This window comes from Nothoprocta perdicaria, unplaced genomic scaffold (assembly GCF_003342845.1).
Source record: "Nothoprocta perdicaria isolate Ctin4 unplaced genomic scaffold, notPer1 scaffold_50, whole genome shotgun sequence".
Lineage (NCBI taxonomy): Eukaryota > Metazoa > Chordata > Aves > Tinamiformes > Tinamidae > Nothoprocta > Nothoprocta perdicaria.
The window spans coordinates 722,073-747,752 of NW_020455755.1; the positions used below are offsets into that span (position 1 = coordinate 722,073).

General features: G+C 40.7%; 1 protein-coding gene across 1 annotated transcript; it reads left to right on the top strand.

Annotated features, from left to right (window-relative positions):
- Nucleotides 1-1,072: 1,072 nt before the first annotated feature.
- Nucleotides 1,073-19,761, top strand: NOS2 (nitric oxide synthase 2). The gene is made up of 27 exons (XM_026047763.1): nucleotides 1,073-1,158; nucleotides 2,159-2,330; nucleotides 3,070-3,145; nucleotides 3,566-3,688; nucleotides 3,771-3,919; nucleotides 5,972-6,134; nucleotides 6,572-6,663; nucleotides 7,066-7,207; nucleotides 7,653-7,792; nucleotides 8,450-8,624; nucleotides 9,028-9,129; nucleotides 9,749-9,943; nucleotides 10,268-10,350; nucleotides 10,701-10,845; nucleotides 11,112-11,216; nucleotides 11,368-11,417; nucleotides 11,529-11,703; nucleotides 12,048-12,180; nucleotides 12,616-12,694; nucleotides 13,624-13,802; nucleotides 14,602-14,765; nucleotides 15,509-15,719; nucleotides 16,052-16,139; nucleotides 17,154-17,275; nucleotides 17,880-18,028; nucleotides 18,774-18,968; nucleotides 19,364-19,761. Exons 2-27 carry the CDS (start codon nucleotides 2,224-2,226, stop codon nucleotides 19,454-19,456), a joined length of 3,435 nt encoding a protein of 1,144 aa, XP_025903548.1. The 5' UTR covers nucleotides 1,073-1,158; nucleotides 2,159-2,223; the 3' UTR covers nucleotides 19,457-19,761.
- The last annotated feature ends 5,919 nt before the right edge of the window (nucleotides 19,762-25,680 follow it).

A 25,680-nucleotide genomic window follows, 5' to 3' on the forward strand; every position in this document is an offset into this window, starting at 1 on the left:
GTCCTACATTAGTCACCACTTTTAAGACTTGTCTTTAACTTGAAAACAGTTGTAAACAATTAGTTCTCTTAAAATAGTGTTATTTAGTCACGTGTCATATGCATGAACACATAGCTCAGGTCAAAATCCTTGAGCCTGTGCTGGCACAGCGCAGCATTTGTGAGTTGGCAGCACTTCGTACTGGCTGCTGCTTTACTCGTGTCTTTCAGACCTCAGGCTGATGCCTGATTTTGTAATGTAGAAAAGTCTGCGTTGTATGAAACTGAAAATCAGCTCAATAATCCTATTTTCAGCATCTACCTATCCTGACACTCACACATACAACTTTATAGGAATATTTTATACTTTCAGCGAAACACAGATTCTTTTTAGTTTTTCTAGTATGTTGGATATGTACTGAGTGTCAAACCTTATAGGCAGCAACAACTGAAATAATCCGCACAAGAACGGAAGGAATTCTAAAAGTGGTCTGTTGTGAAAGTTCCCTTAAAATTTGATCACAAAAAGAAATAGAATCTAGCCAAGCACTTATTTTGAGCATAGAGTATCTGTGCTTAAAATACAAGCACTCATTTACTTGCTTTACTGGTGCAAATCCGAAAGCCATGCAGTTGTAAAACTTACAAGATTCTTGTAGACATTGGTTATACAAGTCACAGACCTGCACTCTTTCAACAACAGCTAGTTTAATCAGTAGAAGAGCAGTCTAATTCAATTTGTAAGAATTCTTTCAGAAAATGATATATTAATGATATATTTTAATGTTGCCTAAAAGGTTACAAAACCTTTTCACTATGATATACTTTCCTTATCACCAAGCTAATTTAGCAAGGCAAATTACACCCCCCATGCAGGAAGGAGGGGATGCTAACATCATCAGGAACTAGTCTCAACTCTGCTTCCAGTCATAGTGTGTTATGTAATGGCATAGCCCATAGCACACCCTCTCATTCTGAAAGAAAATATTGGGTGTTTAGGGATTCCCCCCAAGTGCATTAGCCTATGTAGTGTCACTCTCGGATTTCGCATACATAATCCTGGACTATAAAATGCTTTTGCCTCACAGGAGGGTTACAGACCAGGAGAGACCGAAGGAAAGGAACTTTGACAGAAGAGACCATCTCCTAGCAAACTTAGAAGAAAACCCACAGAAGTACGGTAAGACATCTCCACGTTTAACTGTCCAGCTAGCCAGCAGCTAAGTGCAGCTTGCAAATGAAATAAGTGTATATCTTATATAAAGCTTTTATTATAGTTTTTTTCCTTATTAGGAGCAAAGTTTTAGAATCAATCTCCTGTTTTATTTCCAAACTCTTCTGCTGCCTGGAACATTTTCTCTTTCTTTCTGCTGTCTTTAAAGGTTTGTGCATGCAATAAGTAATACTGCAAATGTTCTGTGAACTATTTTGTTGTGAAGAACACAGAAAATAAGCAATTTCTTACTCTGATTGCCTGTGAATGGGAAAAATAAATGAGTGAAGAATCAGATAGCATGTTGGGAACCCAGTATAAGACTGGGTCTTTCACTGAAAGAATAATGTAAATAGCAAAGTAATATCTGATTTACATAAGGAATATATGAAAAAGTAATATTCTGTCTTTACTTTGTTGTCGGTCTTGTGAAGGGATTTGGTTGAAAGCAACATTCTTTTCTGATGGGCATTTTTATTATGTGAATTAGTAAGATTCTGCATTCCTTTTCCGCAGAAAAATATAATGGAATATAGTAAGTTAATAGTGCCTCTAATAACACTTTTGGAGAACAGAGAACTTTAAAAATAAATCAATAAATAAAAATTCAAAGTTTAGAATTGATTTTTGGTAGCATTGAAGCATGTGTTTTCCTGATACTGATAGCTGCTATTTTATGCAGCTCTGGGACATCTGAGGTTCTGGGACATCTGGGACATCTGAGGCTCTTAACCGTAGTTTAGAATAAGCCATATCCATAGCATTAGACTGACAAAGAAAACAATTCTTTAGTATTGTTACTCCACAATTCAAGTAATTTTCATTTTTAATCACAGGAAGTTAGTAAGATCAAGTCAGTTAGGGTGGTGAGTTTCTATTAAAGGGAGTTACCTTCTTAGTGTAAAAAAAAAAAAAACAAACAAAAAACAAACAAAAAACCCACTGACCTTGTTTTTTCCTTCCTTAGGTGTGTTCCCACATCACATAAAACAAGATTTCAGCACTGTGAAGTAAAATCATAAAGTACACAAAATGCTGTGCCCGTGGCAGTTTGTGTTCAAACCTCCTGCTGCCAAGAACCAGCCCTCTGAAGAAAAGGATATCAATAATAATGTGGAGAAATATATGAAGGCCCTTGGGTAAGATCTGTGTTTTTTAATGGTTTCATATTTTCTCCCTCATTTCAAGAGGAAAGGTATTAAGTGCCACAAGATTCTGAATAAACTGGTAATGTGTTGCTAAAACAGTAATTTAAACAGGAAAACACTTAACCCCAGGGGTCACTGAGTGGTATTGACTTGAGTAAGGTTTATTTAAGCTTTTGTGTCAGAGTTATGCAGTAACCGAGGAAATAAATCATCATCCTTTAACTTTCATAGTTCTCAATTTAGTAGATGTGCTATTATGGCTTTGTGTATGGTATGACTAAGGAAGTGCATTTGCTGTAGAAATTAACAAAGTGGTTATTAGGGCTGTAAAGTATTCCTCTGATGCAGTTATTTGCTTAATTATCTGGATACCAGACCTAGCTGAAATTTCCACGTATTTGTTTTCCAGAAGTTATCACCCTCTTTTTTTAAGCTCTGCATTGCTTCACAACTGTATAGATGTGCCTTGCTTAGCTTATTGCAATTATATTCAGTCTTTACTGTGCCAGGCCCACCCTGATGGATCCTTCCCACATAATGATCTGGGAAGGGTGCTTGCAGTTTTACTAGTCTGCTCTACCCCTCGCCCCGCTGAGAATGGTTGGCTTCCTGAGCCCGAATACCCTTCAGGGACAGTGGTGGGCATCTCGCTACTGCTCTTGAAGATAAAGCTGACAAATAAAGCCTAAGTGTATAGTCTTCTATTGAACTGCCCCTCTCTCTTTTAAAGTTTAGCAAAAGATGATGCCAAATTATATGAGCCGAGCAAGAAGATACAGACGCCGCCTGCCGTAACTTCAGCAGAGGTCAGTGCTGGGAGAAAAAACTGTTTCTAGCTTCATTGCTTGATACTGCTAGTTCCCAGGGATTGTGCTCACTGCTCAAACTTCTACAAGTTCTGAATCCAAGTGTAATAATGTTACCACAGGAGGTCAGGAGACTTCCTGAGACTGTGGCTAATACACTAAGGGGCCCTGTTGAAATTAAGAGGTGATTTGTAGTGCAAATATTGTTTGTTTAATACAAGAAATACTTATTTCTGTCATTTTTAGTCAAACTGTGCACTCAGATGAATACATTCTCATGCTGGAGAAAATGAGGTTTACACTTAGTTCAGAATTTTTAATTTAAATCGCAGAATTTAATGATCAAATAAAACTAAAAATGGAGTTTAAAAATATTTAACAAATCTAAAGACTGTGTATTTTTATCCTTACTCTATTCAGAAACCCTCACAAAATGGTATCAAAGCTTCAAATCAAGTGTCAAGATGTCCAAGACATGTAAAAATAAGAAACTTGGAAAATGGAACCAGTTTTCTTGACACTTTACACCTGACAGCAAAGGAGGTAACATATAGAAACCTGAACTATGTTTTTTCTTAATTTTGAAGAGACAGAGTCAACACTGTTTTTCCACTTTTTTTTTTAGGTTATCAACTGCCGGACTAAAGCTTGCCAAGGGGCACTCATGACTCCCAAAGGCCTGGTGAGGGGGACTAGAGATGGGCCAGTTCCACCAGCAGAGCTTTTACCTCAAGCAATTGAGTTTGTCAAGCTGTACTACAGTTCATTTAAAGAGTAAGGCAACCTTTGCTTCTGTTCTGATAGAGAACTCCTCTACCTGACTACCTTTCTGGGAGCCTAGGGAGATTGCTTTCTTTACAGCTGTCAGCAATTATCACATGACATAGCATGCTGTTAAAAATGGATAAGGACTATTAGAAACGGTGATTAGAACTATTACTCTACTTGACATGCTATGTCCGCTAACCCCAGGTTTGGGAAACACAAGGACAAATGCCTCTGCCCCACGCCATGGGAGTGTGATGCATTATAATAAGCAGCTGGGTCAGGACTCACTTTCTTGCAGTATGTTCCCTTCTGTTGGAGGCTAATAGGATTAGCACCCACTTATGTCCGTCCCGGACATGTAGACGGTGTGGATAATACTTCTAATTTGTGCTTTTCCATTTTCTTTTCTGTGTGTTCCTCTGTTCACTGTTTTTGATCAAGGGAGTCCACACTCGAACAACAATACCTGGAATTTATAACTTGCTTAACGCTGTTGACTTTCAAGGCTTTGGCTGAAGTTTGGAAGGCCACTCTCTTGCTTCTCAACCTTGGTCGATGCTATCATCAGCCTAAGCTTACTGCATATGCTGAGAGAGATTCCTTAGTTTCAGAAAGGATGTTTGTGTTTTCACAAAAGTGGAAATGGAGCAGGGAGATCCTGTTGCAAGGAGGGCTGGAACATCTGGTTCTGCCTCAAATTCTATCAGCTCAGGGTCAGTAGAGTTTTATAAAGTGTAATGATTTGACCTACATAGCAAACGGACTCCTTCTGAAGATTGCCTATGTGTGTCAGACTCTGAGTCAGAGTACAAGACCTGCATGCACAGCCATGGACTGGGTGTCGTCTGGTTGGTTATCTTCATTTTATCTAATGAAGAACGTGTTGTCAGTTTTCACATATTTTGACACATGGAAGAGAATTTCAGGCCAAGAGTTTGCAGGTCAAGTTTTCAGGTGATCAGATCTTCAATACAATTAAGTGTCTGTTCATTCCATGATAACGTGTCAGCAGACTTTCAGAGAGAGCCTACCATGTAATGGTTAACTCTTTCAGCACTTTTAACTATTTCACAAAGCTTTCTTCCAGCTGAACCTTTCTGAAAATCCCTGTTTTACACACTGCCCATACTTGCATTACATTTGCACGTCTCTGCTTCTGCTCGGGGTGACCTCACTGCTTGGCCATTTGATCACATTGATTTACACTATCTTACATACTTGCCCTTGATCTTTCATCTTGTTGAAAATATGAAAACTCTCAAACAGTGCAGGCTATTCTCATTCTTTCTGTTAGGCAACAAAACAATTTTTGTCTGTGCTGTGGTAAATATTTCCTAATGTTTTGTCTTCATTCTGTGTTATCAAAGAAAAGAATTTGTGAGGTTGGCTTCTTTGACAAAGAAGTTGCTCAGCACCTACTTTCTGGTGTGCAAACCCTACTGACTTTGCTAAGAAGAGCTGTGCCTGGGTAAAAATAATACAACTTTTAGAGGCAGTCACCAAAATATTCTCTTCACCTTTCCACTTCCTACCTTGGGGCTGAAACTCAGCTGCTCTCTACTTTTCATTTGCCTGCAATTTGACAGCTTTTAGCAACTGAGTCTAGAATATCCAAATTTAAGCCAAAAAATTGACGCTTGTTATCAATGCATATGTACATTTGGTAGTGAAAGGAGAGTCACTGCACAAAGTTCTAAGGCATTTGATTCTTCATTAGGCTGGTAAGCTCTGCTATTTGTGTTCAAAAAGGACAGATCCTGAGCTCACAGTCCTGGTGGCTTCACATCTGAAACACAGTGAAATACAGTGCTGACTCAGGAGGCTAATGGAGATTTTCACAAAGGACAAAGTAGTTTATGTTGAGATATTTCACATCCAGACAGTGTAGATTTATAATGTGGACAGGTTTCTCAGGGTGTCTTGCTGTCATAAAGTTCATGGATTAAGCAGTCCATGCTCCTCTTTACCCAGAACATAGGAAGTGTGTCTGCAAATTAAATCAATTCTAAGTTATGAAATTCTCATTGTTTCTTTTCACAACTCTTTCCTGTTCCTCAGCTTAAAAATAGAAGAACACCTGGCCCGACTGGAAACGGTGAGCAAAGAGATAGAAACAACAGGAACCTATCATCTGACTAAGGATGAACTGGTGTTTGCTACCAAACAGGCCTGGAGGAATGCTCCAAGGTGCATTGGGAGAATCCAGTGGTCCAATCTTCAGGTATCCCTAAGAGTCTAGGAATTATGGATCAAATTATCATCTGCTATAAATCTGAAGAATGTCTATGACATCTGTAAAATTATGCCAAATTGCATCAACCAAGAACTAGTCCCTCTTATACTGATAAAATCAACATTTTTTTCTAGTTCTCTACTCAGTAGTTGAATTAAAATATTTAGAAATGCACTATAAGAATCAACAAAGCATGGAATTAGGTGCCTTGTGCCTTGTTGCATTGTTACGTGTGAAAATAGTACACATAGGAGCAATTAGAATTAATCATTCATAGCAAAGCTAAAGTCGAATATAAAAATCCTGATTTTTCATTACAAGCTTTTTCTTAATCTTGACAAAAAAAAAGTTTTAGAAAAATAATGATCTTACATGGGTGTTTCAAACTCAATTTTCTTTTCTACTGTTCTTTTGGAAACACATAGGTATTTGATGCACGTGATTGTAAAACAGCCAAGGAAATGTTTGACCATATCTGTCGCCATATTCAATATGCCACAAACAATGGGAATATCAGGTAGGTCTCTTTTATTTCGTTTGAGTTTTAAACACCAAAAATCAGATCCAGATCTACATTCAAAACTCCACAAAAGATCTAAAATGATGTATCTGGATACTTAGATGGCTTGTTTCTGCTCTCGGTTCTCGTGGCGCTTGCCTGTCCCTCTTGCGTCCACCCTCAGCCGTTTTGCAAGTTGCTGAAGTCCCTGGCTGATGCAGTAAAAACTTCCATAGTCCCTGGGGAGAAGAGACCAAGTGGAGATGTGGGAGCAGGGCAGAGAGGTGCATGATTTTACTTGTACCGATTCTTTACTTTAGAAATATAAAATAACTGCTGTAAGTAACAACTTACATCTCAATAATTGCAATATGCTTGGTGTGCTGGTATTTAATGGAATTCGATGGTGTCTCTGGGCAGATCAGCCATCACTGTCTTCCCTCAGAGGACTGATGGGAAACACGACTTCCGTGTCTGGAACAGCCAGCTCATCCGATATGCTGGCTATCAAATGCCAGATGGGTCCATTATAGGAGACCCTGCCAGTGTGGAGTTCACGCAGGTACGCTTCCAAATACAGAACCGGAGCTGCCTTCCGTCCTGTCCAACCCATCTGTCTTTTGTTCAGTTCTCTTTGAATGTGTGTTTGTGCAGAGTGGGCACAGAATGGGGATGGGGAATGAAGGGGATGTTTTGTCCTGCAGGTGCAGGCTGAGGCAACAGTGTCTTACAGTCCTGACCTGAAATGCTCCTCTGCATGTCAGAGCAAGGGCAAATATTCCTGTGGCCCCTTCCATGGGAGTGACTGATGCTGTAAGATTTGTCTGATCCTCCCCTTATGTTGGGGATGAATCAGTGCTTGGATTTAACCCGGCATTGTTTGAATGCACAGAGACAGTACACTGAGGAGTTACCCCGACAGGTTTTAAAGATTTAACATTCTTTTGTCTTCAAATTCAGGGAGGACAAAAACCTAATAAAACAAAACCTACTTTGTTTACTTACAGTTGTGCATTGAGCTTGGGTGGAAGCCGAAATACGGCCGCTTTGATGTAGTTCCACTCATTCTCCAAGCAAACGGCCAAGACCCAGAAATATTTGAGTTCCCGCCAGAAATTATCCTTGAAGTGCCAATGGAGCATCCAAAGTAAGCACACAATCACATTTTTGCCTCTGCCTCACCTTAGCTATTACACTAATATGAGGCCAGGTTTATTACCCTGCAAGTCCTTTGTTAGGATGAAATCACGGTAAATTCTCCTGAAACATAAAATGTCTGATACCAGCAGTAGCATGAGATTTAAATTAAGAAAGCCTGCAGCATTTTTGTTAAAACTTCTTTTCCCTAATCTTCATTTCAATCATATTCAGAAACATGTGGGCAAGGTCAGAGCAGTGGGGATGCAGTGCGGGGTGATTGACCCTGGGTAACAATCTGCTTGTCAGGTGTTTCATGTGCTTCCTGCCAGATATTGTTACCAGCTACCTCTTCCTATACTTTCGGTTTGTACAATGATGTTTGCTTGGGTCTGCATTCATAACAAAATATTTACAGCCTCTCTCACTTTGTTTCTTTCTTCATGTTTGCTTTGGGAGTGGCCTGCAGATTGCAGAGCTCTGTAATGCAGTTGTGCAGTTTCTGTAACGGACAATCTCCATTTCCACACTGAGTATGAAAACTGTATCATGGGCTTTTGCAGACCATGCTCCGTGGTCCCTTCTACGGGTGGTACTTCCTGAACTTTTGTAGTTATTGCCTACAGGAGGAGGAGATTATATAATAAATCAAATGTTTCTTTAACAGGTATGAATGGTTTAAGGAGCTAGATCTGAAGTGGTATGCACTGCCTGCTGTTGCCAACATGCTTCTTGAGGTGGGAGGCCTGGAGTTCACAGCATGTCCTTTCAACGGCTGGTACATGGGGACAGAGATAGGAGTGCGAGACTTCTGTGATGTACAGCGGTACAACATCCTGAAGGTAATGTCCCGGAGCAGGAGCGTCCAGGTCCAGGAAGGCAGTGGGCTTGGTTGGGAGAACGTTTCTGAAAGAGAAGTGCTGTCCATCCTAGCTGGGATGGGTGTTGGGTTTACTTCACACTAACACATCAGTGCTAGTCTGACACTGTCTTCTGACTGTTGGGAGACATCTTGAACGGATGCTAATGGATATTCAGCAGGCTGGGATAGCCTCAAGAACCAGAACATTATGATTCAAGCTCACCTTTGATGCCAACTGTGTCTGTTGCCATCACTTTATCCAGCATAGGATTGACCTGTCCTCATTACTTTATACTTTTTCTTGCATTATTATTTCAATAAGGTAGAGAAATTATCAGGTCAAAGTCCTGAGTTTGCTTTCTCCATCTCTTTTTCATGTGTAGGAGGTGGGAAGAAGAATGGGACTGGAAACAAACAAACTTTCATCACTGTGGAAAGACCGAGCTGTTGTAGAGATTAATGTGGCTGTGCTTCATAGCTTCCAAGTAAGTCAATGAGTTTGGTATCTGGACAGACAGTGAACACTGTGGGCATTCTTTTCCTTTCACTTATAACAGTTTCATACTGATATACTGCCAGTGGGCCAACACTCAATTCACAGGAGGCTATCAATGTAACTCCAGCAGAGTTATTCCTGATTTACTGATAAAAATTTCATATGAGGGTAAAAGGTGGAGAAAAAGAGATTAAATGAAGTTAAGGGCAAGATTATTACTCTTTTAACACATTTGTCTATATGTCAAAATCTGTATTAAACCATTAGATTAAGTTTTCATTTTACAATGACTATGTATTTAAGCTATCATAATAATATGAGAGATAAAAATGAATCAGAGGTATTTTAGCATGTTTTCCTAGTGCTGCAGAGGTAAAATGCTGGCAAAAAGATGCTGTTTAAAAAAAAGAAATTAAATAAATAACACAAAGATCCAACTCAAAGATCCATATAAAATATTGTCTGTATAACAACTGCTCATAATAAAGACTTCAGAACTGCATAAAAACCTTGAAATATGAAGCAAAGCAAAGACTGCTGTAACTATGTTGGGGAGCAAAGCAGAAGGGGCATTTCAACATATGCCTTTCTCTTTGCAATTCTTCTAGAAACAGAACGTCACTATCATGGATCACCACTCTGCTGCCGAGTCCTTCATGAAGTACATGCAGAACGAGTACCGGGTGCGCGGGGGCTGCCCCGCTGACTGGGTGTGGCTCGTGCCTCCTATGTCGGGGAGCATCACCCCCGTGTTCCACCAGGAGATGCTGAACTACGTCCTCACTCCCTTCTTCTATTACCAGGTGCGCTTCGCTGTCGGCCATGGTGCCTGCAAAACAAAATTCACTGGTAGTTGTATGAATAGTAAGCAATTCCTGTTATGCTGTGGGAGATTGTTATTTCTGTTGAATTCCCAAGCCGTATTTAAAATGCAGTTTACACAGAGACTGCTGCATATATTTATGCAGTCAGTGGAGAACAGGATTCACATCAGGCAGCAGATTATATATACAGATTTTAGTGAATCTGGCACACAGATGTGCAGACACACAAATTGTGTTTTTGTTATTTTACATTTCATACCTGAACCTTTTTTGTTTTGTTTTGTTCTTGTTTTTTTTTCTAAGGTGGATGCTTGGAAAACACATCTCTGGCATGATGAGACTCGGAGGCCAAAGAAGAAAGAAATAAAGCTCAGCATCTTGGTGAAGTAAGTTATTATGTAATACTAATAGCAGTAAGTTAAAAAGACTTAGTGCTTTATTCCAAATGTTCTGTTCTTTTGATGCTCCTGTTCTGTGTTCTTGAGAAATTTTTCTCTATTATTGAAAAATAATAGAGGTTACTTGAATTGTTTGAATCACAAACTCACATGTCCACATGTAGGTAATTTTCAGAGCTGAGGTTCTTATTCAGGATTCTCACCTGTGCATTTATTTTAAAGAATCTTCTAAGGAAAAGCCATAGTCAAGATGAGCCTTTCCTAGCTTCCTTATGAGTCAGTCAGAGTTCCTGGTAGCTCCATTCAAAATGATGCGTATTTATTTCTTTTTTCTGCAGGGCTGTGTTCTTTGCATCTTCCCTCATGCGAAAAACAATGGCAGCCAGACCCAAGGTTACTGTGATCTATGCAACAGAGACTGGGAAATCTGAAACCTTAGCCAGCAGTCTGTGCAGCTTGTTCAGCTGTGCCTTCAACACCAAGGTAAGGAAGCATAAACTGCCCACACTAAATGGAGAGCAAAGATTGGCTAGTTTTATCAGCTTCTGCAAGTTCCTTCATTCTAGCAGCCTTCACTCCAAGTTTTAAATAGCCAGTAAAAATAGCTTGCTGGCAGTTGAGCTTTTTTTGCTCATCTAGCACAGTGTCTCCTAGATTTGGTAAACAGGGATCTGACAGTCACACAGATATCTCATGCTAGTTCTTAGTTATGTCCACTAGCAATTTCTCATGAGCTTGGTATCTTCCAGATTCTGTGCATGGATGAGTACAAAATCTGTGACCTGGAAAACGAAACACTCCTTTTAGTGGTTACAAGCACTTTTGGAAATGGAGATTCTCCAAATAATGGAAAGGTAATATTGAGCTCAGGATCTCTGAATCCAAAGGCCACCCTTTTGTTTGTCCTGTATATTTGAATAGAATATGAATCAGAGTCTTGCTTCTGTTTTAAATCAAACAAAAGATATTTTTCTAACTTTAAAAATTTTATGAATGTTTATACAGACTTTGAAGAACTCCTTGTTGACTCTGAAATTGCTGAGGAAAAAAATTAGGTAAAATTACTTCGGTATTTGTTTGCATGTGAGTCCTTTTGCCTTTTATTTAGTGTAGCTTTGTGGTCCATTAACATTGCCTTTCCCCAAACTTGCTTCTGTCTTCTGCAGATATGCTGTTTTTGGTTTGGGGTCTACTATGTATCCCGAGTTTTGCGCCTTTGCTCATGCCATTGACCAAAAACTGGCCCAGCTAGGGGCTTCGCAGCTTACTCCCGTAGGAGAAGGAGATGAACTCAATGGGCAGGAAGAAGCTTTTCGCAGCTGGGCAGTCAATGCATTCAAGGTGACTGTAAATAATTAGTTAATATATTCATTCATTCATTCATTTCAGTCTTAACTAGCATTGCATAAAAATGGAGGAAAAATGGTATTAAATACTTCACAAAACTGAACACACTCATTTTTAAATGCCTTTATTATTTAAATGAGAATATTTTAAAATTATGTGAGACCATAATTAGCTCCATTTCCTCATCCTGGTGTTAATGCTGTTTTTACTGAAATAAGCATAACATTAACACCTATGATCCAAGAAGACAATGCTAGGAATATATTTTATATATATATATATATATATATATATATTTACATTTACCGTTAACAGTCTTAAATTTTTATTCTTTCTAGACTGCCTGTGACATTTTCAACATCCGTGGGAAAAACAGTATTCAGCTGCCTGGGATATATACTTCAGATGAAACCTGGGATCCTAAGAATTACAGGATAGTTCCTGACTCTCAAACCATGGACTTGACTAAAGGTATTCCCACCCACCTCCCACTTGCTCTGTCTTTTTACTTCAGATTAGGTCCAAGTTGTAAAGATTGTCCAAGAGTGGTATGGGCGCTGCTGCAGTGCTATGCAATGGAATAATAATGGAATTACAGTGGAAGGAGAAAAAAAGACACAGATTTACATGGAATAACTTATTATTTCTTCCAGTGCAATAACATCAAAGCACCAGAACTGGCAGATATTTTAGCAGCTTCAGGAGCAAAGCAAAGGCTGAAACAAACTACATTTAGTTGGGGAAAGTGTGCAAATCCCTACAGTGTATTTATTTTCTATTTGTGACACCTAACTGTTGTACATTCTAGGGCAAACATAGTTAAATTGTTTTTTGTATATACATGAAGCCATTTTAAACAAACGCAATTGCAAAATTGGAATGAGTCATATCCTCATATCTCCACAGTGCTTGCAGACGTTCATGCAAAGGATGTAATTCCCATGAAGCTGAAATTCCGACAGAATCTGCAGAGTGTAAAATCCAGGTATTGTTTCTCATTCTTTTGAATATAAGAATACCACATTTTATTAAACTAACAGAAATGCCTGGATTTAAACATTTTCTCTTTGTAACTACTGAGAAATATTGAGAATTTGGTATCATTGTTAGAAGTCATTATCGTGGGAGCACCAGAATAGCTCATGTTTAGATGCTTTGCTTCACAGTGGAGTCTCTGGGACTTTAGGGAACTAAACCCCTTTGTGGTGGTGGCCCTTTGCTAGTTAACAAGTGTGGAAGGTCAGTTGTTGGGTCCCTGTCTCTTGCTTGGTTCTCTATGTGCTAAGCAGATGTTTACTTCATTTAGAAAAACAAAATGGTCCATTAGCAGACAAAAAGAAAGGGAAGAGATACAGTGCAAGAAGCTTCTGTAGTGCTCACAGTCACACTGCAAAGCAAGATGAGACCATATAGTACCCAAACGCCCAAGATATTTACATTAGAAACAGCATTTATGCATAACTTGTCAACATCCTCCGACATGTCTCCACCATCCCTCTTCTAAATACTATATAGAGTATGTGTATGTATATCTATATACTTCTATATACTATATATATGTTCTATATAAATATAAGGAGATTTCCTCATAGGACGTCCTGTGAATTTGTTTGCATGTGAGCGTTCACTGTTCAGCAGAGCACTTCTTTCACTGGCTGATTACAGGCAGATTTATTCTCTATTGCACTGATCAAGTAGCACTTCAGCATCTTATTTGTTGTAATACAAATACTTCACACATCTAGACTATTATTCATTTAAATCTCCATGAATTACTAAGCTAGTCTGATAATTTGATAGTGATCACAAATAAAACCTTGCCAGCTGTCATTTCAGGTTTATTCCTTTCTGTGCAGTTTAAGGGAAATCCTGTTGACATAACCAAGACTTGTCTTGTTTCTTCTTTTTTTCCAGTCGTGTTACCATCCTAGTTAAGCTTTCCTGTGAGACTAATCAGGAAGTGCGCTACCTGCCTGGAGAGCATATTGGGATTTTCCCAGGCAATCAGCCAGAATTAGTCCGTGGCCTCATTGCGCGTGTGAAAGATGCCCCACCAACTGAGCAGACCATCAGGCTTGAAACATGCACTGATGGTGAGTTGGATCTCTTCAGATAATATAAAAAATAAATAGTTTAAAGATTTTTCAAAAGTTCTTCCAAATTCTTCAAGACAGTTTATCTTAATATCCTTCCTTTGGTTTTAATAGGATATTTATTGATGCTTGTAGTTGCTCTTCTAATTCTACGTTCTGATTTTGCGCACTGTCAGTCTCTGGTAACTTCACCAGTGCTGGTGGAGTTATTCTGGATTGACACAGTTTGTCATGCACTTGCTAGGTGGCTATTGATTGCAATTAAATTAATTAGTAGACTTTGCTTACTGAAATCAATTCAGAGTGATAACATATATTTCCAGAATCTGACCTTCTCCATTTTAGTAGCAGAAATCTGCTAAGTAATAGGCTTCTGTCATTCAGAAAGGATGATTTACATCATAATAGGCTTCTGTCATACAGAAAGGATGATTTACATCATAATAGGCTTCTGCCATACAGAAAGGATGATTTACATCATTCTTTTTGTTTAAGTGTTATTTTCATTGTGTTTTAATCATGCCATTCTCTTCGTATCATCCTCTGCTTACAAAAAATATTGAAATCTTGCATTAATCTTTTTAACAAATTCCTCTCTTGGGATTAAGGAGGCTGCACAGTCTGATCACCAAGGCTTTAGGTTAATTTTCCTAGCAGATGCTCTTTTTGGTAGGACCTAGTTGGCTAGACCTGCATGTGTGTACTCTGAAGTCCTATTTCAAGGGACACTGAGCCTTGTGAAGCTCTACAGCTGTCCAAGTCATTTGGGAATTCTGAGCATTATTTCCCTCATTTCCAGGTGGCTACTGGATAAGAGACAAAAAAATCCCAGCCTGCACACTGCCCCAGGCTTTGACATACTTGCTTGATATCACTACTCCACCCTCCCAACAACTGCTAAAAAAACTCTCACAGCTGATAACGGAGGAAGGAGACAAAGAGAAACTGGAAGTCTTATGTCATGTGAGTGTTAGGGCTAGATTTATGCTCGGAGACACAAATGCTTTGGACTGGAAAAATGAGAAGCTGATGCCCTTTCACTGTGTAGCAGAAGCTCTAGAATTCTTTACTTGATTCTTGCCCCTCGGTTGCATGTTCTGTGCACTTTAAAACCAACCCCAGTGAGAGGAAGGACAGTGGTGTATTCAGGCATGGGAATTGGATCATAAGAAATCTCTTGATATTTCCTGTGTGGTTCTGGGTGGGTCAGTTTGCCCTGCCTGTTTCTCTTGCCTGCCTTATAGTGGTTTCTGGTGATAAACCACTAAAAGACCTTAAAAGACCTTTGCAGATGGGGAGGTTGAAGGGAAGCTGGTAAAGTGGAAGACAATTTGGTTCTGCAAGAGTAGGAGGGATGTAGGTTTGAGTAACCAAAGACTCATAGGTATGGAAGTATTTGCTTCTCCTGCTGGGTTCAGTAAGTGCCCACTAGTTATCAGGACTTGGGTTCCTATAATTTTGTGGATGTCATATAGCAGTGTGCTGGGAAATAGATTCTTCTTTAGTTTTGACATCCTCAAAGTAACAATTACTGTCTGAGAAAAATTACAGGAAAGCCCAGTGCTGGGGGGCGGTGTTTTGAGAGTTCTGTGCTGATAGGCAGTTTAGCGCATATTTAATTAAGTATAAAGCAAGAATCTTGTTTTACAAATGTTGTCGTGAACTCAGCATGTCCTCATAGCTTTGCAATGGCCTTTGACTTTTAGAACACAGAAGAATACAATAAATGGAAGTTCTACAACAGCCCTAACATCCTGGAGGTCCTGGAGGAGTTTCCTTCTATGGAGATCTCAACATCTTTCTTACTGACTCAGCTGCCACTTCTGAAACCCAGGTACTATTCTGTGAGTTCCTCCTGCGACATGACACCCAGAGAAGTACATCTGACAGTTGCAGTGGTCAACTACAAAACAAGAGGTAATGCACTGTTGTTATCATGTATCTCTTAATTAAGTGACATTTCTGTGGCGTTGTGGTTCAGTAAAATCTTAATCTGCTATATGCCATAAAGGACATCTTTTTTAAAAGTTTGTATTATGATAATATAATAGTGTGCAGCAGTTCAGCTATTCATACTGTATCAGAATTTTTTTGAAAATCTTGCAGCTTCCTCAGTGTTTCCTTGTTCTAGAAATCATTAGTACATACCTAGTTATTTAAACACCTCAACTTTAAGTATAAGCTGTGGTTTCTTAAGAAAAAGAAAGAGCTTCCCATAGTCACAAGTGTGATTCTTTTCTTCTGATTAGGTGGGCAAGGGCCTTTGCACCATGGAGTTTGCAGCACGTGGCTGAATACAATAGCTCTCAATGAAATAGTCCCATGCTTTGTACGCAGGTGAGTGTATGGCAGTAGAAAAATGCCAGCAGTTCTTACGTCACTTTCTTCAGTATTTTTGGTTGTTTGCATATGATTTCCAAGTGACTGGTGATTGCAGTTTGGTATATCTGAGTTTGAGTGGGAACTCCCTGTCCTCCAGAGAGGAGATGCTCTACCATGTTTTATTTTGAGTAAAATCATAAATCATTAGAAATTTCTCAAAGAATTCTCTCCCTATGGCAGAATCCCTACCCTTGGCATATCCACTGTAGAGCAACTAAAGAACAATAAGCAAAAGTCACCACATTAAGCACTTTTCCTATTTTCAGACTGATAACTTAGGCTGTAGTGTTCAAAATCATTCAGGCAACTGGCACTGACAAGTCAGTCCTAAACTCTGCTGTGATTATCTCTTTGAGTTACAGCACACAGAATATTTATTATTTCTCTTCTACCTCCATATTTACCCCATATGATTTCAAAGAGGTATCAGGTAAAGTAAAATATTCTTGCAAATATTTACCCTTGCTATCATGGATATTTTTATCCAACCTCTCCTGAAATTAATTCCTTTGAATATTTTAAGGAAAATAATTGAAATGTTACAGAATTCCAATGAAGGAATTTATTTAGTACTGCTAAATCAATCCAGAAGTGTTTGCTCAGTTTCCCTAAAGCATTACTTCTATATCTGCTGCACTGGGAAAAAGATGGGCAAAGGAAGGAGGTCATATGCTATTTTTCTACCTCGTATTCCAACTACACCCTGTGAATTTGAGTAAAGACTTGAGACTGCCAGTTTCTGGAAAACCACAGTAATAGATTCTCTTCTGCCTCACTGGGGAGTTATCAGGGTTAGTGCTTGCTGTGTTCTTTAAAAATATACTGACTCTGATTCTTCATTCCTTCAAGCCAAATATACTCTAATGTATTTTAACATAACAGGAGTTATCTTCATTTAGGGCAGTAGAAACAATCACAAGCTTTGTAGCAATAGATTTATTCTGAGTTTTATGTATTTTTGTATATTAGTGCTACTGGATTCCATCTCCCAAGGGAGCCAGCCAAGCCATGCATTCTAATTGGCCCAGGAACAGGAATTGCTCCATTCAGAAGTTTCTGGCAGCAGCGTCTCTATGACTTGGAAAAGAAAGGTACTGTGGGCATTGGCACAAGGGGCAGACTGCACCTAACCCAGCAGCAGAAGACAAAATCTCTGCAGAAAAAGACACCAAGAAATATTAGCAAAATACTAGCAAAGTAAAGCATGTGTAGATTTGGCATCCCACAACCGATTTAACGCTGTAGTCAAACAGCTAAAGATTCTACCCTGCTTGGTGGAATTCTGGTGATCTGGAAGCATTCTGTCAGTTGGAGGAAAAGGCCTGTGTGTCCTTTCAAACACTGCGTGCTCCCCGACTGCCACAGTCCCTCACACAAGGGCCCCAGCATGGAAGGGCTCTCCCTTGCTCTCTTTGTATCACTCCATGTGGGAGTGAGCTCCAGCAAGAGCTTCCAAATGGATCTCTGAGGTTCCAGGAAAGTTTAATCCTACTGCAGGCCCTTAAGTCACAAGTTATCAGAACACACAGAGACATATGCATGCACAAACACTGCTTCCAAGAGGATCGGTGGGGAAAGCTAGTTAGAAGGTAGCAGTTGCTTTGCCTGAGTTGTTGCTGAGGCAATGCAACCTAGTTATAGGAGATAACAGTCCTTACGAGGAAAGAAAAAGTAACTTGCCAATGCTGGTTTCAGGAATCAAAGGCGGAAACATGATGCTATTGTTTGGCTGCCGGCAGCCAGAAGTGGATCACATCTACAAAGAAGAAATGCAGGAAATGAAGAGGAAAGGAGTCCTGGAAGAGGTCTATACTGCTTACTCCAGGCAACCTGGCCAAGCTAAAGTAAGGCTTGATCCTCTGTTCTTCAGGGATGGGCTCCTCTGGGAGTGCTCCCACAAGTTAGATCTGGCCATTGCTTAAAATTTTTTCTTAATTAAAAAAAAAAAAAAAAAAAAAAAAAAGAAGAAGAAGATTTTGCCTCAGTGTGTTGTGAAGAAGTGGCAAAAGACCCCATTCCTTCTAAGCAAAGATGAATCTCAATGTTCATTTCAATGTGAGCCAGCTATATAAAAATACCCTTTCCTGATATTTAGAGAGGCATAATGGACATAATTATACCTTTAAATGCTAATGGCCTTTGAAACTAGAAGATGTAACATTTTCAGAAACCTTAAATTTTCTGGGATATTAGACCAGGAGTGAGAAATTAGTGAACTGTGGCTATTTGTCACCATTTCAATGACAAACTAACCCTGCAAAATACTTCTCTAGGGGAAACCTTGATTGGAAAAAACAACAAGGCTTAAACTATCCTCCTTTTGGCTGTCCTCATATCCTGGCAAGAGAGGAATCTTTGGCAGAGGCTGTTGATCAAAAAAAGAACAGTTCTGTTCTAGTTTAACTAGCCTCCAAATTTGAGGCTAATTCTAAATATAGTATGAAGACATTTCTCCCCTCCTCTGCTGTGTTGCAGAACACATCAGGAATAGTTAAGGCATTTAGAGCCTAATTAACATCATATTTAGAATGTCGATAGCATTAAAGCATTTGACCTTATATAATAATGCTTTTTTTTCCTGTTTCTAAGGTCTATGTTCAAGATATTCTTCAAAGCAAGTTGGAAGCCAAAGTGTGCAGCCTTTTGCATAAAGAAGGAGGACATCTGTATGTCTGTGGAGACGTACGCATGGCCAGGGATGTTGCTCAGACTTTGAAGAGGATGCTTGCAAGTAAACTGAACCTCACTGAGCAGCAGGCAGAGGAATATATCTTCCAGCTAAAGGTATGCAGTGATGTGCAAGGTATTTCTTCCATTCAGCCAGTGCTCCAGCACGGGCTACACGGAATTCTGGGCATTAGTTTTGCAGTGTGACTGGAATTTCAAGAATTTCAAGAATTTGAGACTTTGTAGTACTGAAAGAGGAGGAAAAGGAGTTTAAGAAATGAGTGGGCACATAAGTGAAATCACAATGCTGGACTGTCTGGCTTTACAGCAACCTTGTTTTATTGGAACTTGTCCTGGATCTTGTGAATCTGGTGTTTTGATGGACTCCCATCAAACGAAAGATCACGGTCATCAAATCAGTCATATGAATAAGAAAGACCTTTAGTTGCTTGCTGTTGTGTAAGAAGTAGCCAGCAGGTACTATTTCATCTCTTGGATATCTTTTTTTGCAGAGCCAAAAGCGATACCATGAAGATATATTTGGAGCTGTGTTTCCACATGAAGTCAAAAGAGATGTAAGAGCCTTGCAATCCACCAGTCTTTGAGTGAATCAGCAAACAATGGTTTAGAGTGTTCTTGCACATTTATTGCTATTTTCCAAAAGGAAGGAACCAAATCCTCCTTCTGGTTCATGACAAATTGTACATATGGATCTGATAGTAGCATTTAAACCTTAGCCGTAATTAAGAAAAAAGATAAATTTAACTTCTGTTGCTATTTATTGTTGGACTTCTTTTAAGCAATTTTTATCATCTTTATAATGAAGATGCAAATTATTTTTATAATTCCATCTAGACCAGTACAAATTTGCCAATTTTTTTTGTAAGTACAAAATAAAAACTGCTCATAAGGTAAATTTAGAGGTTTTTTTTTACTATAGAATGCATATATTTTTGTGAAGTATTCTGTTTATGTGGATTTATTTATATGAGATTGTTTTAGTGTGCTTATTATCACTTTAAAGTGGTTGTGTTTCTTGGAAATGTGCGGTCACACCGGTTGTTGAAGTAATGTTTGTAAATGAGATAATAATATAATGGTTCCAAAGTGGAAATACCTTCAACATGCACTTCAAATGCATACATATGAGGAGGCAGCAGTTACAAGTTCTGCTTTATGTGATTCAGCACGTGGATGTGGACCTGAATGGTTGCTGTTACAGAGCCTATGGCAATGAGGTTTAGACAAATCATAAGCACTTTGTATGTTTGTCTTCTGTGCTCTGACTTGATTTATTTTAATAAATTATGCCTTTATATTGAGACAAAAAAAAATGTCTGTATGGATTAAATGTATTTCTGTGTTACAAAAAGTGGAGGTAGATAAATTCTCAGGGTTCAGTGGAGTGAATTTGGGCTCCAGTGAACACTCCTTTCATAAGCAGCCCCTCCTTCCACCCCCAGGAGTTACACAGTCCACCTAAGATTAGTCACATGTAGTTGTCACTGGCAGGGACGTGTGAGTCCGGGTTGTGGGACTGACGTGCAGAGTATAAAGTGCTAATAACAGTGATACGTTTTGCCCTTGCTTGCATTTTGTCTTTAGATCTTTTTATGCCTTCCAGTTATGTTGCAACTTCTCCTTGTCTCCAGGAGCTGGAAGCTGATGAAGAAAGAGTTGAGACTCAAAAGTCAGCTGTGTGCAGATGCAGTGTGTTTCTGTGTACTTCAGGACAGCCTTAAGCATAGGACCAAAAATACAGCATAGTTGAAAGAATTTGAACAGTGATGTCGGAGAACAGGAAGTTTCAGACAACAGACACAAGGACAGTCAAGGAAAGAGGAGGTCTTTAGCAGGTATGGAGTCCTGATGGTCACCTGGTACATACACAGTGTGTATTGTTTTACTATGTTCCACTGATGTTCTCTGTTCCTCATTTTGGGGCTGAGATGGAAATAGAACGATGCAATTTCACTTTGCATTAGGAAGGCTTTCATTTGGGAGCCAAGTTCTGTTTTCATCGAGCTCTGGACTTATGAGTCCCACAGATGTAGAAAACAGAAGAAATAAGTTCCAGAGTTCAAATGCTAATATGCTCTTGGCCCTTTGGAGGGGTGTATCACAGCACACCCTAATCTCCACACACACGACTTAGTAGATGAATTTCCATGCCAGGATTATTTCTTTGTATCTCAGCTAACTCTTCTCCAAAGTAATCACAGTTTTAAAGGATTACCATAATCCTTTATAAATGCTCACTTGTACTATTAATAAGGAACTATATTTCACTTGCATTTGGAGGGTGAGTAAAAGTGCTGTTGGTACCAAGTTGAGAGCAGACTGGGGAGCCCTCATATAGTGCCATAAGATGAACATGTGGGACAGCCCTGAGAGCTACCAGCTAGGAAAGTGTTTGCTCCCTCAGAGACCTCTGGCAAGTTACAGGCAAATGTATTGGTGTGTCAGCTCAGAAGCTGCCTTTCTCCTGCACTGAGGCGAGTTTAGTTGTGGCACTTAATTCCAGCATTGCAGGAATTTCCCCCGATGGAGAGGTAAGAAGGCAGTTAAAGGAAAGGATTAAAAAAGATTCTAATTCATTGTGAATTTATTTAAGCTGGTCGCAGCCATAGGTTAATTTCAATTGCAGCACTGAGCTGAGGCTATGTATAATTGCTTTTCTCCAGAAATAAATGGGGAAGATGAAGTACAGATGATAGTCAGTAGATAATTAGTCAATTCCAAGATAAAAACTGAAACTTCATTTAGAAGGCCAGATGCAGAATATCTCCTTTAGAACCCTAAAGATGATCAAACAGCCTGCTGTGCAATTGTTGAAGTTTTTGATACAGGCCCAGGTCAGTCACATAAGTAACCATGTGCAGAAGTTTAAGCCCGTAAGGAAATTTGTCAGAGACAGAGAAAAAATTGGACTAAAATTTAGAGAGACAATTGTGCACCCTGCTGATTTGGAAACCTGATTTCAAGCTACAGTTCAGCATTTCTAAGACAATTAATGAGTTGCTTCATTAACGTCCAGCTTACCTGACTGATGGAGCCCAGCGCTCAGGAAGGGCACTCTGTGTGGGTAACACCCATTAGCTTAAGCCTCTGTCCTTGAGCTCTAAGTTAGTGCATACTGCCTCATGTTTGCTACAGGGTAAAGAACATGCATCAGTAGCAATATTTATAAATTCTTGTGGTGCTTCTGGAATGTATTAGAAGGAATTAAGCCTTGCCAGCTCCCAAGGCAGTGCTTTATGGCTGTAGCACCCTGGAACATTGATGCATAGCCAGGAGCTAACAGCAGCTCAAGCCTTTCCATAGGGTAACACCTCAGATGAGCTTAAGTGCCTCCAGCTGGAGCAGCTGCCTGAGGGGCTGCATTTCTGCCCCATGGCCTGGGAAGGGAGGCCCAGTGAGGGGGTGACTGCAGCAGCCAGGTGTGCCCCGTCACATCAGCCAGGTGTGCCCTGTCACATCAGCCAGGTGTGCCCCGTCACATCAGCCAGGTGTGCCCCGTCATATCAGCCATGTGTGCCCTGTCACATCAGCCAGGTGTGCCCTGTCACATCAGCCAGGTGTGCCCCATCAGCCACCAGCAGCCAAGGCCCTGATGGACAGGGGCTGTGCAGCAAAGAGGCTGGGCTGGGGGTGTCATGTGGTTGCAAGGTCAGTGGGTGAAGGAGCTCTGGGACGTGGCCTGGACTGTGCTGTGCTGTGCAGTCAGGTAGGGGAGAGACTTTTTATTTTTTCCTTTTCCTCTTCTGGTGAGTTGTATTATAGGTGTGTAGAGAGCTGCCATTGTCTCAACAGGGCTCTGAAGCGTTAGGAGGCCTCGGTGGCCAGGAGGTGGCTGCAGGTGCTGGCAGTGGGTGGCCAGGAGGTGGCTGCAGTCCTGTGGCTGGACTGAAACGTGTGTGCACTGTGAGGAGTGCTGGGCAGTTGGGATTGTCCTGCAGAGCTGGTAAAAATGCTCCCTGTGGGTGTTAAGGATTAAAATGTAATTGACTGTTAAACTGTAGCCATCTGGAGCTATGGTGCTTGAATTTGCCTGCATTGAGATGAGTGTTGGTAGCTTTGAAAAAGCCGGGGTTGTTCAGAGACAGCAGAGTCTAGATGATTTGTCACTGAAAAAGAAATATTTTAAAGACTCTGAAAATGAACAATATGTATTGCTAGATTGATGATGTATACAGTATTCATAGGCTAAGAAGTATTTTAGGCTTTCAGTAGAAGACAGGTATTTGGTTTATCTTTTCCTCACAACGTGACTGCCAGGTCCTGTAGAGCCCCCGTGCTAAGTAACATCTTGCTGTGACACGTAAGGGCTTGTTAAGCTGCGCACAGTGCCTGTCCCTGCGCTTGAACCTGCGTCAGAGCAACATCTGGGCAAACCTTGAGCGTATCAGTGTGCTGTGGATTAGCAGTCTGGGCTCGTCATCAAACCCATGTCCGTGTGTGGCCACCCTGACGCACGGGGTATCACAGAAGATCCCAACCTTGAATAAACGGGCAGGATGGGGAGAGCAGTGGGAAATGCCTTTCAGGTAGCGGGCAGTGAAGTTTTAATGGGCAGGGAATGCCAACATGCGCAGCCTTGGGGGCTGCCGCAGCCCTGGCAGCAGTGTTGGCTGGGCTGACCTTCCCTTTCCAGCCCTGCGGGACAGGTGATTCGCACAGCTCGGCTTGGGCCCAGGTCCTCGGGTAAGGTTAGCAGAGTGAAAATGGTCTAGCTGGATCTGCTGTCAGGGGCACTCCAGGTGTGCTCAGGAGCTCCTGCCTGGAGCCTGGGCAGGTGCCCAGCTCTAAAGGACAGGCTCTGGTTTTAGATATCTTCATTGAATACTCTCTTCAGCACTGTGTAATCTGGAAAGCTTCCATCTTCCAGATCAGTTTTCTTGATTAATGTTTAAAGGAGTACTTGTCTACTTGCTGCCTTTTATTCTCAAAGAGAGCCAGAGATGTTTTCCATGCGACCCTGTTAGGCCTGGAGCTGACCCTCTTGCCCACCCCGGTGTCCAAATTTGCTGTCATAATTAACTCATTACTGTGTTTCAACTTCAAGCAATCCTAAAATACTGGGTGAGACTAAAACTAAACTATGCTCTCAACATAGTCTTGTACTTCAAGAAAACCAAATGATGCAGTTTCTAACTCACTAATTAACATGGGCCATCATATTCAGAAGGGAAAACTTTGAGAACTTGAAATAGATTCAACATCTCTTAAACTTGTGTCGTATGCTGATCCAGGAAGGAGGCTTTCCAGGACATGGAAGGGAAAAAATATCTGTAGTTAGTAAAAGTAGCCACAGGGAGGCAAGAAGATCACAAGCAAGAAACTGCACGAGGCTTCCTAAAGTCTAGCAGCTTGTGAAGACAGCCTGGACCTGGGTTGTCCTCTCCGTGGTCTTTCAGCTTAATGCCACTGCCCTGCATAGTTTGAGAACTGCTGTAAGAAGCCAAGTGGTTAAAGCAGAAAAACTGAGCAGCCTCTTGCATCAACCTTTTCTACAAGGTGCAGAAATCATTTGCTGGCTGTCCTCTAACTGAAGGACTCTCAAGTTCAGGTTCTAAGAGAGAACAAAATGAACCATTCTTGCAAAAAGGCAATTGCTTACAGTCCTGGTTGTGGAAGGATGTCAGTGATCCAAGTCAGTATTATGCAAAGAGAAGATATCAGGGTGACCTGTTAATTCAGCCCCTTTAAACCACTTAAAAGAGGCCGATCAGAAAGAGCAGAGTTTATAGACAAAAGCAGTCTAAAAAGCAGTTTCTAATAATTATTTTTCTTATATGAACTACATCTGAGACTTTCATCATCCTTTGAGTACGTTATTTCGAAGTCTGCTTTATTGCAGCAGGATTCTAGAAACAGGACCTTCTCCCGTGGTAGTGACTCCCTCCTGCCCGATTTGGGGAACGGCGTTTGTGAGCGCTGGGCTGGTTTGGTTGGAGCCAGCTCGTCTGGGCGGCCGCTGCTTGTGGTGTGACTGAACGTGCGCCCAGTGCCAGGGCTGAGGAGAGAGCACCCAGCCGCTGCTCGTGGTGTGACTGAACGTGCACCCAGTGCCAGGGCCTAGGAAGGCGAGAGCAGCAGCTCTCTGCAATGACAGAAGCCCCTGTCCCCATGCGGCCGCCGTGATGCCCACCCAACCTGCACCCTGCGCTTCCTCGTGCACAAGGCGCCTGCTTCTCCTCTGTTCCTCGCCTGTGGCAACATAGGAGCCGACCCTACACTGAGGTCCTGGGGGAGGCAGGGGGGCAGCTCCTGAGCTTTGCTTCAGTAGAGCTGCTGGGTGACCTGTAGGGGAGCTGAGAAGCCCCCGGGACAACGTTCTGTAGAAGCAGTGTGTGAAATGGCAGCAGGTCACTTTGCAATTACTTGTTAATGTGACTGCAGGTGAGGGCTGGAGGGGAGAGGTCAAACCACAATTCCGTAACATTTGCTTTATCCAGAGCAAAGATTTATTCACTGAAAAGATTCCTACACATCCAGAACTTCATTAGCATAGAGTGCACTCCAAGTTTTCCTTATTTTTTTTTGTGCCAGTTGCATAAACTAATACAGAAACCTTTGTTAATACTAACAATTTTTAATTTAATAGCAATTCTGGAAGACACTCAGTTGATAGAAAATATAAAAAAAAAATTTACTGTACAAAGTTTACATCACATTTGAAAAGAAAAATGTCCATTTTCACCATGTTACAGACTCCATTTACATTCACTATTGACGTGTGGCTATTGTAGCAGCATTGTACAGCCAGCTTCACATTGACAAGTCTAAAATGACAGAGGCTTTTACCATGCTCTTTGCTCGTTCACAT

Excerpts from the sequence above, each read along its gene's own strand:
- NOS2 (XM_026047763.1), top strand. The coding sequence starts at position 2,224 with ATGCTGTGCCCGTGGCAGTTTGTGTTCAAACCTCCTGCTGCCAAGAAC. Across the intron at positions 7,793-8,449 it reads GTGCCAATGGAGCATCCAAA|GTATGAATGGTTTAAGGAGC; the intron begins GTAAGCACACAA and ends TTTCTTTAACAG. Across the intron at positions 12,181-12,615 it reads AACCATGGACTTGACTAAAG|TGCTTGCAGACGTTCATGCA; the intron begins GTATTCCCACCC and ends ATATCTCCACAG.